The sequence below is a fragment of the Trachurus japonicus genome, chromosome 19, assembly GCF_045865225.1.
Source record: "Trachurus japonicus isolate A0001 chromosome 19, Traja_1.0".
NCBI lineage: Eukaryota > Metazoa > Chordata > Actinopteri > Carangiformes > Carangidae > Trachurus > Trachurus japonicus.
In genome coordinates, this window is record NC_140925.1 from 19,486,243 (window position 1) to 19,502,622 (window position 16,380).

General features: G+C 41.2%; 2 protein-coding genes across 3 annotated transcripts; both read left to right on the forward strand.

Moving 5' to 3' along the window:
- Positions 1 to 1,100: 1,100 nt before the first annotated feature.
- dmc1 (DNA meiotic recombinase 1) lies at positions 1,101 to 5,270 on the forward strand. Of its 2 annotated transcripts, XM_085761309.1 has the most exons (15): positions 1,101 to 1,138; positions 1,352 to 1,411; positions 1,621 to 1,701; positions 1,960 to 2,004; positions 2,354 to 2,500; positions 2,632 to 2,714; positions 3,001 to 3,053; positions 3,151 to 3,192; positions 3,272 to 3,344; positions 3,558 to 3,649; positions 3,817 to 3,890; positions 4,083 to 4,197; positions 4,358 to 4,418; positions 4,526 to 4,642; positions 4,982 to 5,270. In XM_085761309.1, the coding sequence occupies exons 3-15, from the start codon at positions 1,645 to 1,647 to the stop codon at positions 5,049 to 5,051; spliced, it is 1,029 nt and encodes a 342-aa protein (XP_085617435.1). In that variant the 5' UTR covers positions 1,101 to 1,138; positions 1,352 to 1,411; positions 1,621 to 1,644; the 3' UTR covers positions 5,052 to 5,270. The 2 variants fall into 2 exon arrangements, with proteins under 2 accessions (XP_085617435.1, XP_085617436.1); XM_085761310.1 differs by lacking the exon at positions 1,101 to 1,138 and having other exon boundaries at positions 1,346 to 1,426.
- A 151-nt stretch (positions 5,271 to 5,421) lies between these two features.
- On the forward strand, positions 5,422 to 16,134 carry gspt1 (G1 to S phase transition 1). The gene is made up of 14 exons (XM_085761308.1): positions 5,422 to 5,814; positions 6,127 to 6,171; positions 7,861 to 8,127; positions 8,224 to 8,257; positions 8,513 to 8,590; positions 9,325 to 9,505; positions 9,667 to 9,821; positions 10,410 to 10,550; positions 11,363 to 11,456; positions 13,755 to 13,835; positions 14,041 to 14,214; positions 14,916 to 15,005; positions 15,126 to 15,294; positions 15,400 to 16,134. Exons 1-14 carry the CDS (start codon positions 5,619 to 5,621, stop codon positions 15,450 to 15,452), a joined length of 1,758 nt encoding a protein of 585 aa, XP_085617434.1. The 5' UTR covers positions 5,422 to 5,618; the 3' UTR covers positions 15,453 to 16,134.
- The last annotated feature ends 246 nt before the right edge of the window (positions 16,135 to 16,380 follow it).

The window sequence follows — 16,380 nt, forward strand, 5'->3', positions numbered from 1 at the left end:
GCAGAGACTGATTTCCAGGAGCACTGCTCCTACTTTCTTTTTCTATTTTAAAAAATAAACACTTATATCAGCATAAATAATGTGTTATGTAGAGGAAAGCAGGTACAGGTGGATGAACAGAGGAAAAAAATCTTAAGAGTTACCAATCGTGTGTTTTAATGTTTGCAGTCTGAAGAGCGTTAAGACTTTTGTTGGCCGTTCTTGTCCATTGTCATGTGCTTACTGGTTCCACTTGTAAATGGAGAGTTGTGTTTAATGGGATATCTGACAGACGGGTCTGATGACGAGTGGAGCATACTGTACACGATATTAATTGACAGGAATGTGGTCTGCAGAATGGCCTTTTGAAGTTCTACATGCTAAATGACACTCTTTTCTATGTGGTGCAGTTATGACTGTTCATTTGTCACACACACACCATTGTGCTATATATGTTTGTCAAAGTGCAACGCCTCTCACTTCAAACTTGTCATGGGTAACGGTTTATGATATTTATCTGGATTTCAACAAGAGATTGTATAATGCAGAAAAAGACCAGATGGCATGACATTCAGCAATTGAAAGATTGTGTTATTTTATGTCTATTACATGAGATACAAAATTATTTTGTCCAAAGACTGTCAACAGAGTCAAAAAAGAGTCTCAATATTACCCAGAGAGAGAGAGAATGAGAATGTTTCCTTCTTTTCTCTGTTGCCATCCATGTGACAAGTCTGTTACCTCCAATCAGTAAGCAAACCCACTTCTCTGTTTTGTGTTCAACATGACTGTGACTGTAATTAAAAAACCACATTAAATGAGAAGCCATGTGTTTTCTTCCAGCATGTTGGTTGTGTATTTTCATTGAACATTAAGTTATTCAACTGCACATAAAGTTACAAATTAATTTAGAATGAATGTCCAGAAATACCACTATAATGTAATATATCAACACACGAAAAACTATATTATTTTATATTTACAAATTAAAAGGCTACCTATGTTGCCTCAAAACAGCTGTGAAGCTCAACTGTACACCATTGTCAAGGCAACAAGAAAAACGCAGATGTGACCAATGATCATGATTAGCGAACAAACAGAAAATCTGGAAAATTTAAGGTGTTTCATGTAGTCTTCACAGCTCCGTTTCAACTCTGACGTTTGTAATGGGAACGTCTTAATTTTATCTTAGAGCAGATACATATAGCTACATTAAAAAAAAAAACTCACAAAACTCGGCATTTTTGAGGAAGGTAGAAAAAAAAAGATCACGAACAAGTAGTTGAGATCGAGATAAATTTGTTTGTTCAACTTGTAAATGTTGAAATTCCGGCTGCACTTGAACGCATCTAAAGTAAGATTTTCCCGCCAGTCGTCGAAGGAAGGTTTTTGTTCAAGAACCAAGGAGCCACAAATTTCGAAACTTTAAAAGGTATTTTCTCTTCCAGTAAGTCATTGTCGTTGCGTACTAGTTCACATATTCGACGATAAATCGTTAACTTTAATATTTAGGTCTCTTTGTCTATTTTGTGAGCTGTTGGCAGCTAATGTAGCCTAACTAGCTTAGAAAGGTTAACGTTAGCTAAATGTGATGGCCATGGCTGAAGATCCTTTCTGACTAAAAATACATTTCATCCTCAGCGTTTGGCCCCAAATCCATTGGAAATGAAAGCTGCAGAGGATCAAGTTGTTGATGATGACACCGGTTTCCAGGATGATGATGTGAGAAAAACCTGCTAGTCTTTTATTCAACTCATATTTGCTTACTAAGGATTTCCAGAAAATGCCCCCCAGGTGTGAAACGTTTGAATACGTTGCTGTCAGTGTCTAAAAACAGCACAAATCCAGTCCTGATAGCATGGGCCACAGTGTGAAGAAATAATTTTCTTTAAAATAACTTACAAGTTAAACTATCTGTTTTTCAAGAAAATGCTGTATTCACTTAATTAATAAAGTTTAAATTTTCTTTTCTCTGAACAGGAGTCCTTCTTCCAAGACATCGACCTGCTACAGAAACACGGAATTGTGAGTAAAAAACAGGGTTGATACGGTATATACTCTTCAGATCAGATTGGAATTTAGATTTTGAATTTTATTCGGGCCTTTGATTATTTTCAGGATATGGTATTTATATTAAAAAAGGAGAATGTAGTTGTTTGTATCCTTGTGATTTCTCACATCTCGGCCATTATAAGATTTAATAACCTGAATATATTGTTTTCATTCCATCTACAAGCTGAAAAAAGGTTTTATTTAGATTTCTGAAACCAGGATAAGCTGTTGATGTGCACAAACCATATCCAGGACACTAAAAAAACGTGATCACAAACAGGATACAAAGCCTCTCTCAGTCCTTCTTTGCTTGTGACGACAGAATATGGCAGACATCAAAAAGCTGAAGACAGTGGGTATCTGCACTGTGAAGGGGATCCAGATGACTACGCGCAAGGCTCTGTGCAACATCAAGGGCCTGTCAGAAGCAAAAGTGGAAAAAATCAAAGAAGCTGCAGGGAAAATGCTGGTAAAACAGAATTTTATTTTGTGATTTCTTAAACCTGTACCAGTAACTCCTCGTGGCCTTGGACTGAAATCATGGAGAAATGAGATTAGCAAAACCATTCAATATGTGATGTAATTTCCTCTTTACTACAGAACGTTGGTTTCCTGACGGCCTTCGAGTACAGCGCGAAGAGGAAGCAGGTTTTCCACATCACAACTGGAAGTCAGGAATTCGAGTTAAGATTTTTTCTTAATTTTGAGAACATGGAGGTTGAGGATTGCGGCTAACATACTATAACTGATTGTATCATGTGCATTCACAGAACTCTTTGGCACCAGTAGAGATATCAATAACATTTATTTGGCAGCTTGAGTTGTAAACATTTCAATAAACACTGACATTTTCCCTTCAACACTGTTGCTTGGTGGATAATAATTAAAAACCTAGTTTTGCTTGCTGTCAATCTGTTTACAACCTACCACCAGCAAACCTGTTACAAACTATGTATTTTATTTTTGCAGTAAACTTTTGGGTGGAGGTGTCGAGAGTATGGCCATCACAGAGGCTTTTGGAGGTGAGAAGATGTCTATAATGTGTGTGATTAGACTGATACAATATGACTCAGTTTTCATCGTTTAGCTCTAAACTCTCTACATCGTTTAATCCCACAGAGTTTCGCACGGGGAAAACTCAGCTGTCTCACACACTTTGTGGTGAGTGAGGAGCCTTTTCAAAATGCCTGCACCAAAGTAGTTAACTGCATTAAACAGGCTCTGTGGTGTCTTTGTCTAGTCTCTGCTCAGATGCCAGGTGAGGACGGCTATTCAGGCGGGAAAGTCATCTTCATCGACACAGAGAACACTTTGTATCCTCACAATTATGCGATACATCACTGCAGTATGACGTGGACTGTGGATGATGCTTTAATTTTCAACAGACAATATGAATGTTAAAATACTTTAGTCTGCATCAGAACTAACTTCAGCAAACATGTTAAAGAGAAATACTTCTTAAGTATGTATGAGAACGTACCTGCAGCGTCTGACATGATCCTTGACCTGTACCTGTCACATTTAAGTCGTCCAGACAGACTGAGAGACATCGCAGACAGGTTCAACGTCGACCACGATGCTGTGCTGGATAACGTGCTTTATGCCCGGGCCTATACCAGTGGGAACAGACACTACACTTAATTTAGACCACTAAAATTTGATTATGTGCCTTTTTACATTTGTGTTTTGACCAAACCAGAGCAGTTTTTTATTAACACACTGTCTCCTTGTGATGTTATCAAACTATGATGCTCTTTTAAACTTTTGTTTGTGCTCTCTCCTCAGGTGAACACCAGATGGAGCTGTTAGACTTTGTCGCAGCCAAATTCCATGAGGAGGGAGGAGTGTTTAAACTATTGGTGAGAGAAAAACAAACTCTAAAAACAAGTGCATGGTTTCTTTGATTGTACCTCTTCCTCTACCTGAATCATTCCCCGCAGTGGTGGGAGATTGTGACTGAGTTAAACATCAGGAATGATGTCTTAAAGTAGGATGACTTCTTGGCTTCAGAACTTTGAGTCTCACTCTTGTCTGTTCGTCCCTGCTGCCAGATCATCGACTCCATCATGGCTCTGTTCAGAGTAGACTTCTCTGGTCGGGGAGAGTTGGCTGAGCGGCAGCAGAAACTGGCGCAGATGCTCTCCAGGCTGCAGAAGATCTCAGAAGGTCTGAACCAAAGAGAGCTTTATTTATGTGAAAAGCACAAACATTAAACACTTATTCACATGTCTGCAAGGTGCAGTTGTGGTGGCCTCAAACATACAAGACAAAAGTAATTTTACCCAGGTATGAGGTATCTTCTGACTATCATTTATGTTTGCTGTAGAGTACAACGTAGCTGTGTTTGTCACCAACCAAATGACAGCTGATCCTGGAGCAGGAATGACGTAAGAGATGCAGATTCACCCAGTTTTGTGCTAGAATATAATTTAACATTTGGAGAAATGCTGTTTAAAGATTTGATGAGAATATTTTATATTTTTCTCCATTTAAGATTTCAAGCTGATCCCAAGAAGCCGATTGGTGGGCACATCCTGGCCCACGCCTCAACCACACGGATCAGCCTGAGGAAGGGACGAGGAGAGATGAGGATTGCCAAAATATTTGACAGGTAATAACCACATTAGTGGCATTTCATAGTGTGCAAAACACTTTAAAATATATTATTATTTTGTCTGAATTCAAGGAAGGTTACAGAATGTAGGACCTTTGTCTCTTTCACTGCTGTCTAGCCAGTCCTGGTTTATAGTACATGGATTTTATTGTAATTGTCAGAATAATCTGTGTAATCTCTGTCTGAGGAGCAAAGACATGACTTCAGAGCTGAATGACACAGACTTGGGCTTTTATTTGAATAATAAAAACAGGTTGAACTCAAGGTCTGTTTACTTCACTGCAGCACTGAAACACGTTTTGCTCTGCTTATTTATCTCTTTGTGATTTGCTCTAGTCCCGACATGCCTGAGAATGAGGCAACCTTCGCCATCTCTGGTGGAGGAGTCACTGATGCCAAGGAGTGAAGGAAGGAGGGAGGAGACACAGGTGTTAGCACAGTTCGCTGTCTCAGTCAGTGCAAAGTTATGTTATGGATTTGCAATGGATTTATGTATTTGAATTTTAAAACTTTATATAACTTCTCACAGTCATATTGTCAATCTTGTACAATGGTGCTATGATATTTATTCTATTTATATACTTTGTTGTTTCAGAGATTGTAATATAAAGAAAGTAAGACTACAGTTTGTGGTTTCTTTTTTAATATGGGTGTTAAATTAGATTTATCATAGTTACACACACACACACACACACGCACACTGCTGTAACGTGACAGTGACAGCAGCAGAGGTCCGGTGCTGGCCTCTAGCGGTGTCAGCGGGACAAGCAGCGGCTGATCACCCACTTCTCGTCGGCTACACGGGATCCATATGCTTTGGTAGAGCAAAGGCTTAACAAAGCGATGGGGACTCCAGCAAACGTGTTTCTGAGAGTCTAAAACACACCAGCAACTCAACGCGTTTTAACGGAGCCGCCAAAACCGTCCGCCTTCCTCGGTCGTGGAGAGCGTGTCAACTCCGGAGAAAGCGGCGATGGACCCGAGAGATACAGCCCCGGATTCGTGGGAGCTGGAGGAGGATGCCGAGGCCCCGGCTGCCGCGGCGGGGCTGCCGACCGCCTTCGCCGCCCTCAACGTCAACGCCAAGCCGTTTGTCCCCAACGTCAACGCCCCGGTGTTCGTGCCCAGCTTCCTCCAGCCCAGCGCCGTGGAGATGCCGGCCACAGACGGTGGGTGAGAGCCAGACAGCTGCAAGCTGGGAAGTTAGCTGTACTTGCTAGCATGCTTTGCTAATCCAGCTAGATGAGCCTTTTTCCTGTCTGCAACTCGCTGCGCTCAGTCCAGCCACTGCCACAGTTATCGCATTTCCCACTAACTAATCAACAAGTCCCCCTCCTCCAGTGTTAAGTCATGTGTCGTTACAGGGCTATAGCTTACTTACTACGCAGTAACTGTCATAACAGGACGTGAAACCGTGACCACCCCATGTCTAATAAATATTTATGAAAGTTTTTGACATGCTTTGTTTTTTCTCCTCTAAGGTGCCCCTGATCCAGTTGCCAGTATGGAGATAGCAGAAACAGCCGGTATGCATCCACAGTTTACTCCACACACTGCCTGTGCAGGTTATTACATTACAAACCTGGCTGTCAAGGCAGCTTCTTGTTTTTATACCACATGAAAGTAGGTGTATAGGTTCAGGTGTGCACATTTTAAGTGCTGCCAGAACTGAAATCTAACACCAAACCCCATGCAGAGCAGGAAAGCTTGCATGCTCACTTTTGATTCTCTGCTTGCAGTGTAACTTGCTGGACTGTATTTAGACTGCTGGCGTTGGTAAAAACCCATGTGCAGGGGCCTACGTAAAATATGATGCAACCTCACTTGTCCATGCCTGAAATAGACATCCCATTGGCACACACTGCGATATGTGTCAAGTACTGAATGTCCAAGGCCCTGACCAGCTGTGTGTCACAGCAACTGAATGTATTTGATCACTGCAGAAAAAATGTTTGTTTTTTTGCTGCCTAAGTCAGGTTCATTCACAATTTTGGGCCTGGCCTGGACCGCTGTGCGCCTCGACTCAAGTTACAAAAACCTGCTGGTGTTTTTGTGTTTTGGTGGAGAGGCCGAGCGCTGTAGCTGGACACAAAATTAAATCATCAGATATACTGTATGTGTTCATGATGATGTTTGTTCTCACGCTCACCCCTTCAAGTTTCTCCCAACATGTCTGAAAGACAAATATAATTACAGCATATAATAAAGTTGGGGCACAAACAGCTTTCTGAGTTGCCAGTAGCAATTTCTCAGGCTGATTATAAAGGACCAGGCATGAGAAGAAAATAGGCATTGTACATGACTGCTGGGCTGCATAATTTCTTAGTTACAGAAATTGGAGGCTTATTTGTGTGTTGCCATGGGAAGATACTTCTTCTGCAGCGCTCAGCACATTTCACTGGGCTCTTGTTACTGTTTTAGAGTTGTATTTGTTTGTTCTGCAGAACATTGTGGACAGGACGAGAAGACGAAACACAGCTGAGTTTTTTTTTTGTGTGAGGGTGAATTCAGTGTATGAACATGTGCCATTATGTGATAGTTTACTGGTGTAGTTTCAAGGTAGAGTTGGCAGTAGTAGTCGGTGCACCTGGGAATCAAACACCACTGGTGTTATCTTTGCAGCCGTGCAAGAACACAATCAACAGTTGACCTTAGGGTTGGAAAGCAGAGAGGCAGCTGTTGAGATAGCACAAACATTTCTGTGACTCTGACATGTTTGGTTTTTTAACTGCAGTGTATTTCATTTTAGTGTACAAATTATATGTCAAACATTTGTTTTTTTGAGACTGGTTCCCTATGATTTATATGAAGTGACACGACAAACATAGACCTGCACAATATGCAATAATTACCAATCATAACTCACAAAAGAAACATAATCTCTCAGATAAACCGTGGTGACTGAGGTGCAGATGAATGAGTGAGCAGCTCTGTGTCTGTATGTGTTTGAATGTGCATGAGAGGATCTCGTCAGTACAAATGTGGCAAAAAGAAGAAAAAAAACTGGCAGAAATGTGGCTTGAATAACGTCCAGGATGTAGAATCACTCAACATTCACTCGCGGACTGTCTGCAAGTTTTCATCTCAGCCAAAAAAACTATGTTTTGATCCTCCTCCCTCCAAGCTGTGAGTTGTCTGTGGCATCCAGACATTACAGAGAAGTAGCAGGTCTGTAGGTGTAGTGAATGTGTGTGTGTGTGTGTGTGTTTTTCCAGCTCCGGTGGAGAATGGAGGCACGGAGGCAGACATGACCACAGAGGAGGAGACGTGGGAACAGAAGGAGGAGCCAGGAGGAGGCGGAGGAGGTGGAGGAGAGGAGGAACTGGGTGAAGGAGGAGCGTGTGAGGAGGGCGCTGCCAGAAAGGAGGATGAGGAGATGATGGAGGAGGAAGAGGAAGAGATGCCCGTCCCCAAAGTGGCCCCGGCACCACCAGATGCCCCCAAGAAGGAGCATGTGAACGTGGTCTTCATCGGTCACGTGGGTGCGTCCCGTGTATGTGTGGATAATATTTCATCTGAAGAAATTCATGAAAAGTTTTAATAACCTTAAATGATTTCCTCTTGTTTGCATGTGTCAGATGCTGGCAAATCAACCATTGGAGGACAGATAATGTGAGTCATCGATTTGTTGTCTCATCAGCCGATCATAGTGATTAGGGAGACAAGTTCAAATCTGTATGAAATACATTTCAATAAATCTGATCTTGAATGCATTTGTAGCCGATGCCACTATGGCCATCAACAACAACATTATTTTGCAGGTTAAGCTTCGATTTTATACTTCAAAATAAGTCAAAACAAACAGCATCACTTGTATGGTCGCCTGTTTTGTCAAATTTCACTTAACTTTGTTATTTTCCTTGTTAGGTACTTAACTGGAATGGTGGACAAGAGAACCCTGGAAAAATATGAAAGAGAAGCGAAAGAGAAGAACAGGGAGACATGGTGAGTGTAGTTTTTATTTTGTCTGAAAATAGGATGCTTTGAAGATATTTTTTTTATGGAGGTTATATTGTCTTTAATACATTTGAATGGGTTTACAACACACTTTCTAAAATATGTTGATGAGGCCTCCAGAAACTCTAAATTTAGACTCGAAATTGTTATTGTATTAGCACTTTGAAATTAGATGAAGATTATTCAAGCACATGTGGAGGAGGCTGATTGTGATGCAATAAATTTGTTGCCACACCAGAACAGCAATTTTAAGTCGAGCTGAGTGAGATGGCCTATAAATAAAATCAGATTTTTCAACACAGCATCTGGTATATGATTTTAATAGATTTTTTCCCCCCTTAAAAGCAAACTACAGACGCCACGCCAGGCTTTTCAGCTGTGTATTAAGTGCACCATATCTTTGGGGATGTGAGGCACCACCTCATCTTTAATGTCTGTCCTCCGGAGACATCCTCCTCTCACACGGGATACTGTGGGAAAATTTAGCAGTAGTTTTAGAGCTGTCATCATCGTCTTCTGCAAATTGCAGCGCTGCACACTTCTCCCACACAGCTGCTGCCTCTGTTTGAGGTGCTGGAGTAATTGAGTCGTGCTGCAGCTTTTAGTCGCCACAGTCGTTTAGACGGACGGTGGTTTGTTTGCTCACGATCGGATGCCGAAAACCCCATGAAGCACTTCAACTGAGAAACAATCACCTCACTTTATAAACGTGGTCGTTACAGGTACCTGTCGTGGGCTCTGGACACAAACCAGGAGGAGAGAGACAAGGGGAAGACGGTGGAGGTCGGGAGAGCTTACTTTGAGACCGAGAAAAAACATTTCACCATCCTTGATGCCCCTGGACACAAGAGCTTTGTCCCCAACATGATCGGTGGAGCGTCACAAGCCGACCTGGCAGTCCTGGTGAGATGGACATGGACACAGAAGTGACTGCTACACTATGTACAGCACGCAGTTATATTATATATTTGTACATAACTTTGCAGATGACAGGTTGCTTTTTCTCAGTGTTCGTCACTAAATGTGGAACTATGTCTATGTCCCCCCTTATTGTTTTCTGTCAGGTGATTTCAGCGAGAAAGGGCGAGTTTGAGACCGGCTTTGAAAAGGGGGGACAGACGCGGGAACACGCCATGTTGGCTAAAACAGCAGGAGTCAAGCATCTCATTGTCCTGATTAACAAGATGGATGACCCCACTGTCAACTGGAGCCTTGAAAGGTGAAACTGTAGCGGTCAAATATAAAAAAATAACAGCAGATTAATGTTGACATGTTTATTTGTGACTTTTTAAAGGGATAGTTCAACATTTTGGCAAATTGGCCCATTGCCACAATCCCTATAGAACATAAGCACATAAGCTATTTTGCATGAATTTACCTCGAAAACAACTCTGTCTCGTAACGTTATGTTATTATCTCATAGCGTGGTGAATGTGCAGGTCACAACTTGTCCACCAGACCGTTTTGGAGTTGTTGGATTGTGTATTTGATGAGTTTGATGAGGGAAACCAAGAAATCCCATTAGCCTCCATAGCATAGCTCTGAGCAGCTCACAGCTCTGCTCCGCTGTTCTAAAAATAGCTTGCACCGACAATTAAAAGTAACGAACCTACTGCTATGAGTATAGGGATTATGGCAATGGGCCAACTTGCCAAAATATTGAACTACTCCAATGTTGTAACTGGTTTGGACTGATGTCGTGTTGCTGTTTCATTCAGTTGCTTTCAACAACATTTGTCTTCTGAAATCTTTGTACATGGTTTTTCTATGTTGAATAATGCCTCTTCTTTTTGTGAACTTGCTGCAGGTATGAGGAGTGTAAGGAGAAGCTGGTGCCATTTCTGAAGAAGGTGGGCTTCAACCCCAAGAAGGACATCCACTTTATGCCTTGCTCTGGACTCACAGGTGCCAACCTCAAGGACCCTGTACCTGAATGCCCCTGGTACACGTAAGTCAGCTCTGTGACCCAGCACTCATCACATGTGGGTTTCTCCAAAAAACAAAACAAATGTCCATTGTCCACTTGTCAGTTTGAATGGGTCATGTGAGAAATGTTAGATGCTGTATTTTTACAGTGCAGTAATCCTGAGCAGTTATGCTTTGTTTTATGATGACAAAGTGTGTGTTTATATTACAGTGTCAGCCCAGGCTGTGATGAAACACACCAAGTTACACTTGATGTTATAAAGCTGTAAAAGCTGCTTTGTGTTCAAATGAGTATGAAGAGGCTCAACAGAAAGACTGGAGCAGCTCAGACATTGATTGTTTTTTGGCATAATTCTTTTAACATTACAGAGTAGAGGTGAGGCTGGTTGACATGCACTTATAACAAGTTCATTAGAGTGACTTAGTAAGTCCTAAACATTGTGGTAAAACTCATAAATAAGACTGTATTTATAACTTATTGTCTTCAAACGTCATTGATCTTACAGATAAAGACTGAGCAGATTAGTTTGCTTTGTGTTCTGTTGTTCTGTTCTTTATCATTTTTGGAACCATTCAAGTTTTGGTTGATGTATTGGTTTGTGTGGAGTCAGGATCTATCTGAACGCTGCCTCCACGTTTTCATCTGCTGCTTCAGACTTTATACTCGGCTGTATCAGAAATTTAATTTAAAAAAAACATCTGCCTGAGTGCACTTGAAAGAAGTCGCATGGCGTCACAAATCACTGTTGGGAGGAAAGAAGACACAGTCGCTGACAGACATTTTAACAGTGCACAAGTTGATGATGGATCATCATATTTCTTTTCTTCTTCCAGGGGTATGCCATTTATTTCCCACCTGGACAGTTTGCCAAACTTCACCAGATCCAGCGATGGACCAGTCAGACTACCTATTGTAGACAAGTACAAGGTGAGCAACTGGAGGCCGTTGATTATGTGTCTCAGCAAAGCGGGAAAACAAAAATGTGTGACAGCTTGTATTCTCCACCGCACCGTCCTCAGCAGATATGTGGGCGTCAAATTTTTTCTGGTTTTTGTTTACTTTGCCAAAATCTTCTTTGCTCCCTCTACAGTTTGTTATTTCCATTCCTCTTGGATTATTTTTCCAAGAGCACACCACATACAGAACACACACATACACATACAATACACACACACACACACACACACTGCAAGTCATTATAGTTGTTCTTCTTTAAGATAATTCTGTTTCTTGGCGTCGATGATTCTCTGTTTAAACATTGGAAGCAATTCAACGTATACGATTAGCACTAGTGGAATTAAGTTATTATCTCTCAGTCGTCCTACATTAATCATTGGCTCTTCCTTTCTTAAATCAAATATTTTCCTTTTTATCTTCTTGTCTTTCTGTTTTTTACACTGCATTTGGAAAGTATTCAGACTTCCTAAGCCTTTTCCACATGTTGTTATGTTACAGCCTTATGCAAAATCCTTTAATTAAGTTTTCCTCTGATCCATCCATGTTCAGTATTCCAAAATGACGAAAGCAAAAACAGACTTCTATAAACTTTTTTGAAGCAAATCTATTAAAAAGACAGACAGACATTTCTTCCAATCCAAGACAGACCGGTTGTTGTCACTGTGCTTGTGTGTATGAGGGAGAGAGAGCCAGGTGCAGACGGGTTGAGCAACACAACACACTTCACTTATAGTGAAACAAAGTTGTATCCTTTTGAAATGTTTAAATTCTGCTTCATTGTGAAATTGTCTGGACTAATTGCACTGTGGCAGAGGATGTCATTACAGTAGTTGGTCCTCAAGTGTTTGTTACTCAGGTAGGACACATGTGTATTTACCAGACCTCCTGGGATCTCATTAATGCCATGTGTCTTGCTGCGTTCACACCTGAACTGATCCCACTTGGTATCAGACACCAGGTCTGAACAGGCTCTGTCACTCACCCCAGCCTCGTCTTGGCTATGTAGTACTGATGAGGTTGAAAAAAATGAATGAAATGGTTTTAGCATAAGGCTATAACAGCAAACTGAGAAAAAAAAAGTTAAGGAGTCTGAGTCTGTAAATACTTCTCCTGCTGTGATTGCGTAAGAGCCTTATGTAGCAGTTATATGACTAAGTAGTCCCAACTGGTGTTGTCCTGATGTAAGGGGATTAGGGTGCAGTTAACTGGGTGCTGCATACTAATGGCTGCCTTGCCAAGACATACTGTACAGCAAGCTTTCAGCAGGGCCATAGATCTGTGAACAAAACAATTACCCTGATTATTATGTGCTTTGTGTTGGCAAAGCCCATAATAACACTAAAACATTTTGAATTAACAAAGGTAATTAAGGAATTATGATGTAAAGACAATTCAAAATCAAGGTAAAATACTTAATTGAATGATTTTATACTTTACCTCAATGATGCAACTTTCTTTGTTGAAGGAATTTTATGCCATTTTAAGACAGGAAATGCAGATGAGATTTTCAGAATCAGAATACTTTATTGATCCCCAAGGGGAAATTTCTTTTAATAATAACAACTCCAACTCAACTTCTTTCGGTTAGAAGATTGGAAGCAGGTGGAAACAGCTAGCCTGGCCAGGTAACAAAATCCACCTCCCAGTGCCTCTAATGCTTAACAACTAACAGGATAGAAAGTATCAAGTTTAATTAATCCATACAAAAAACAAACACAAGGTTATTTATGAGAATATTTGTTCTTTAAACTGTGATGGCTTTCTGAGTTGAGACATTCTCACTGACTGTCATTGTACAGATAAACTGAGAGTGTCCAAGGTGTTTCAATAAGCTTTAGTTTTTTTAACCAATCAAATTGGTTGCTAGGTAAATGTGACACAGATGGGTCAAGTGACAGAAATGCATTGCACAATCTTGTGGTGTTGCAACAATGAAAAGTTATGTGCAACTTCATCAGGGTATTATCAGCACTATGGCACCATCAGGTGATTCCTTAGCACTGTTACAGTGACGTCATTCTTTGAACACACATAGGAACAACTAATGTACGTTTTTACATTTAAGAAAAGCTGAACTTGAAATGAAAGTGAGGATTCATGTCATTTTTCCAGCTGTGTAGTCATTCTATTTCCCCAGTTTCTCCCAAGTTGCTCCTGTATTCACTCTGCAGACATTAATAATGCCAAGAAGACGTAAGTGGAGGTCGATATTTAATTTGGATTGTTCTGATTTTTTTTTCAACTTGTGTGTGTGTGTGTGGTTTACAGGATATGGGCACAGTCATTCTGGGGAAGCTGGAGTCTGGATGCATTAGTAAAGCTCAGCAGCTGGTCATGATGCCAAACAGGGTGAGATCTCCTCTGTATGACTTTGCCTCGTCTCACATGGGACCAATAAACCCATTACTAGAAATAACTTCAAGGCCTGATTCATACATTAAATGTGCTGCAGTCGGGATGAAAAGACGACCCTAAAGCCCAAAGGATTCAGTTTTACAGCCACGCATCCTGTTGCAGTGCAGAAATAATGTGTTTATTGTAAACTGTCTTTCAGCACACTGTGGAGGTGCTGAGCTTGCTGAGCGATGATGTGGAGACGGACGATGCAAGTCCAGGGGAAAACCTGAAGTTGAGGCTGAAGGGCATCGAGGAGGAAGAGATCCTGCCTGGTTTTATCCTCTGTAGCCCTGACAACCTCTGCCACTCTGGTCGCACCTTTGATGCACAGGTGAGAGCCAGATGGTGAAAGTTGTGGCGCGCAGCTGTTCTCATCGTACATCTGTGTTGCTGAGTCATCGTTGGTGGGAAGAGAATTTAAATTAAACATCTTGACAGCAACATGCTAAATTTGTTCTCTCGTGTTCAACTTGGTGCCAACAGATAAAACTCAACTCAACTAAACGCCCTACTGCCACTGTCTGCTGCATGTTGGCATAGCAACAGCTACAAATGGTTGGGTAGAGGGTCTGTCCAAGCGGGGTCTTTGTGGGCGGGATGGTTGTGCGAACCAGTCCATTTTAAAACCAGGCGTTAATTCACAGTCGGTGTAGCAGGCAGTCGTTCAGCAGCCTGTTTGATGCAGAGCTTCGTGGTGATTTGATTTATCGTCAAGTGTTTAGAGTTTAGAGCAAGTGTACAGAAGCCAGCTGGAACAGAGTGAGGCGGCACTGAGGTATTTTGTCTCAGACCTTCAGAGACAAAATACTGGACACTAAAGACCTTCACCTCACGTTTACAGATTCATCCGGGACGGCCTGTGGTTCAGTTTTGCAGCTTACGTTTGAATACAAATGATGCAAATAGGGAGAGAGTTGATGAAATTCTTATCACAACGTATCTTGCATTGTTTGAACACTATTCAAAGTCAAATATACTGACTGTGATTATAATTTCGTTTTGCCTGATTCTCACTTGCTCGTTTCCTTTCAGATTGTCATCATTGAGCACAAATCAATCATTTGTCCTGGTTACAATGCAGTCCTTCACATCCACACCTGCATTGAAGAAGTGCAAATCACAGTAAGTGAACTGTCTGTGTTGTTGCTCAAACATGTATTTGTAGTTTTTAGTGTAGCTATAAGCTTTGGTGCCCCCTGGCCCGGCTGCAGCATGGTTTACCTCTTTAAATCCTGACCGCAGGCCTTAATCTGTCTGGTGGACAAGAAAACCGGCGAGAAGAGCAAAACACGACCACGCTTTGTTAAGCAGGACCAGGTGTGTATCGCCAGGCTCCGGGCAGCAGGAGTCATCTGCTTAGAGACCTTCAAAGACTTCCCTCAGATGGGACGATTCACACTGCGAGACGAAGGTGAGATCAATGCTCCTCTCTTCGTTGTTTTTAACGCAGTTCTGATGTAAAGAAATGCACATTTGCTATTTAATCTCTTTTCTCTCTTTTAATCTGCTTCTCCAGGCAAAACTATCGCCATTGGCAAAGTGCTGAAGCTGGTGCCAGAAAAGGACTAAATGCGACAGTGGCAGCATGCATGGAGTTCTTCCACTCGTTACCAGAGGAGAAACGCTGCTAGAGCCGACCCAAACAGCTACTCTCTCTTTACACACAACTATGCTAAAGAGAAGAACAACGACAACAAGGAGTGAAGAAGGAGAATAAAATTTTGTCCAATGAAGAAAACAAGACTGAATCAGTTTTTATGACGAACAATATGAAACGAGAGACCAAGTCCAGTGTGTCAGCTTTCTCATATTGAGAGCTCAGCTATGCCACTAATGTAGCTACATGCCCCCCCCTTCTGTACTCCCACAGCTAACCGCGCCGTCGGCTGGCCACGCCATTTGTTTTTAGAATGGAGATGGATGCAGTGTTACTGAGTTTGGGGAAGAAAAACAAACAAACTACAGAAAGATTTCATATCTTGGAAAAGAGCAGATAGCCTGTAATTATAATTTGCAAAGTACATCTCCTTTCTGAAGAGTGGGATTAAGAATCCAGTGGACATTTTATTTGGTTTTAAGGATTGCTGTACCAAAATTTTTTAGTTTGGTCTCTCTCCACATGAGATGGTTTAATTGGATTGAGCTCACATACTACTCTGATGAACCAAGGATAAACACACTCACACAAACAGACACACACAGCTGTTCAATAATCTAAATCTAAAATAAATGATCAAGCTGCAATGGAAAATGTGTATTTGTTCTGTTTTGTTGCTTCTTTCATCTCAACTTTTGACACTGTTAAAATAATCAATAACAGAAAGGTTTTCTGATCTATTGGTATTAATCAGGTGCACTAACTTTGATATGGTCAAATAATGGCTAATTAATTAATTACTGCTTTTTTTGTTTTGTTTTTTACCTTTATGGCTGTAATATACTGTAACATATCATTATTAACAACACTATGCTTTGGTGCAGTGACTTGAATATGATG

Bases quoted from the DNA above. Each gene is read 5' to 3' on its own strand.
- dmc1 (XM_085761309.1), top strand. From the start codon at position 1,645: ATGAAAGCTGCAGAGGATCAAGTTGTTGATGATGACACCGGTTTCCAG. The intron at 3,193-3,271 runs GTGAGTGAGGAG...GTCTTTGTCTAG, and splicing joins GCTGTCTCACACACTTTGTG to TCTCTGCTCAGATGCCAGGT. The intron at 4,198-4,357 runs GTCTGAACCAAA...TGTTTGCTGTAG, and splicing joins GCTGCAGAAGATCTCAGAAG to AGTACAACGTAGCTGTGTTT.
- gspt1 (XM_085761308.1), top strand. From the start codon at position 5,619: ATGGACCCGAGAGATACAGCCCCGGATTCGTGGGAGCTGGAGGAGGAT. The intron at 8,128-8,223 runs GTGCGTCCCGTG...TGCATGTGTCAG, and splicing joins GGTCTTCATCGGTCACGTGG to ATGCTGGCAAATCAACCATT. The intron at 13,836-14,040 runs GTGAGATCTCCT...ACTGTCTTTCAG, and splicing joins TGGTCATGATGCCAAACAGG to CACACTGTGGAGGTGCTGAG.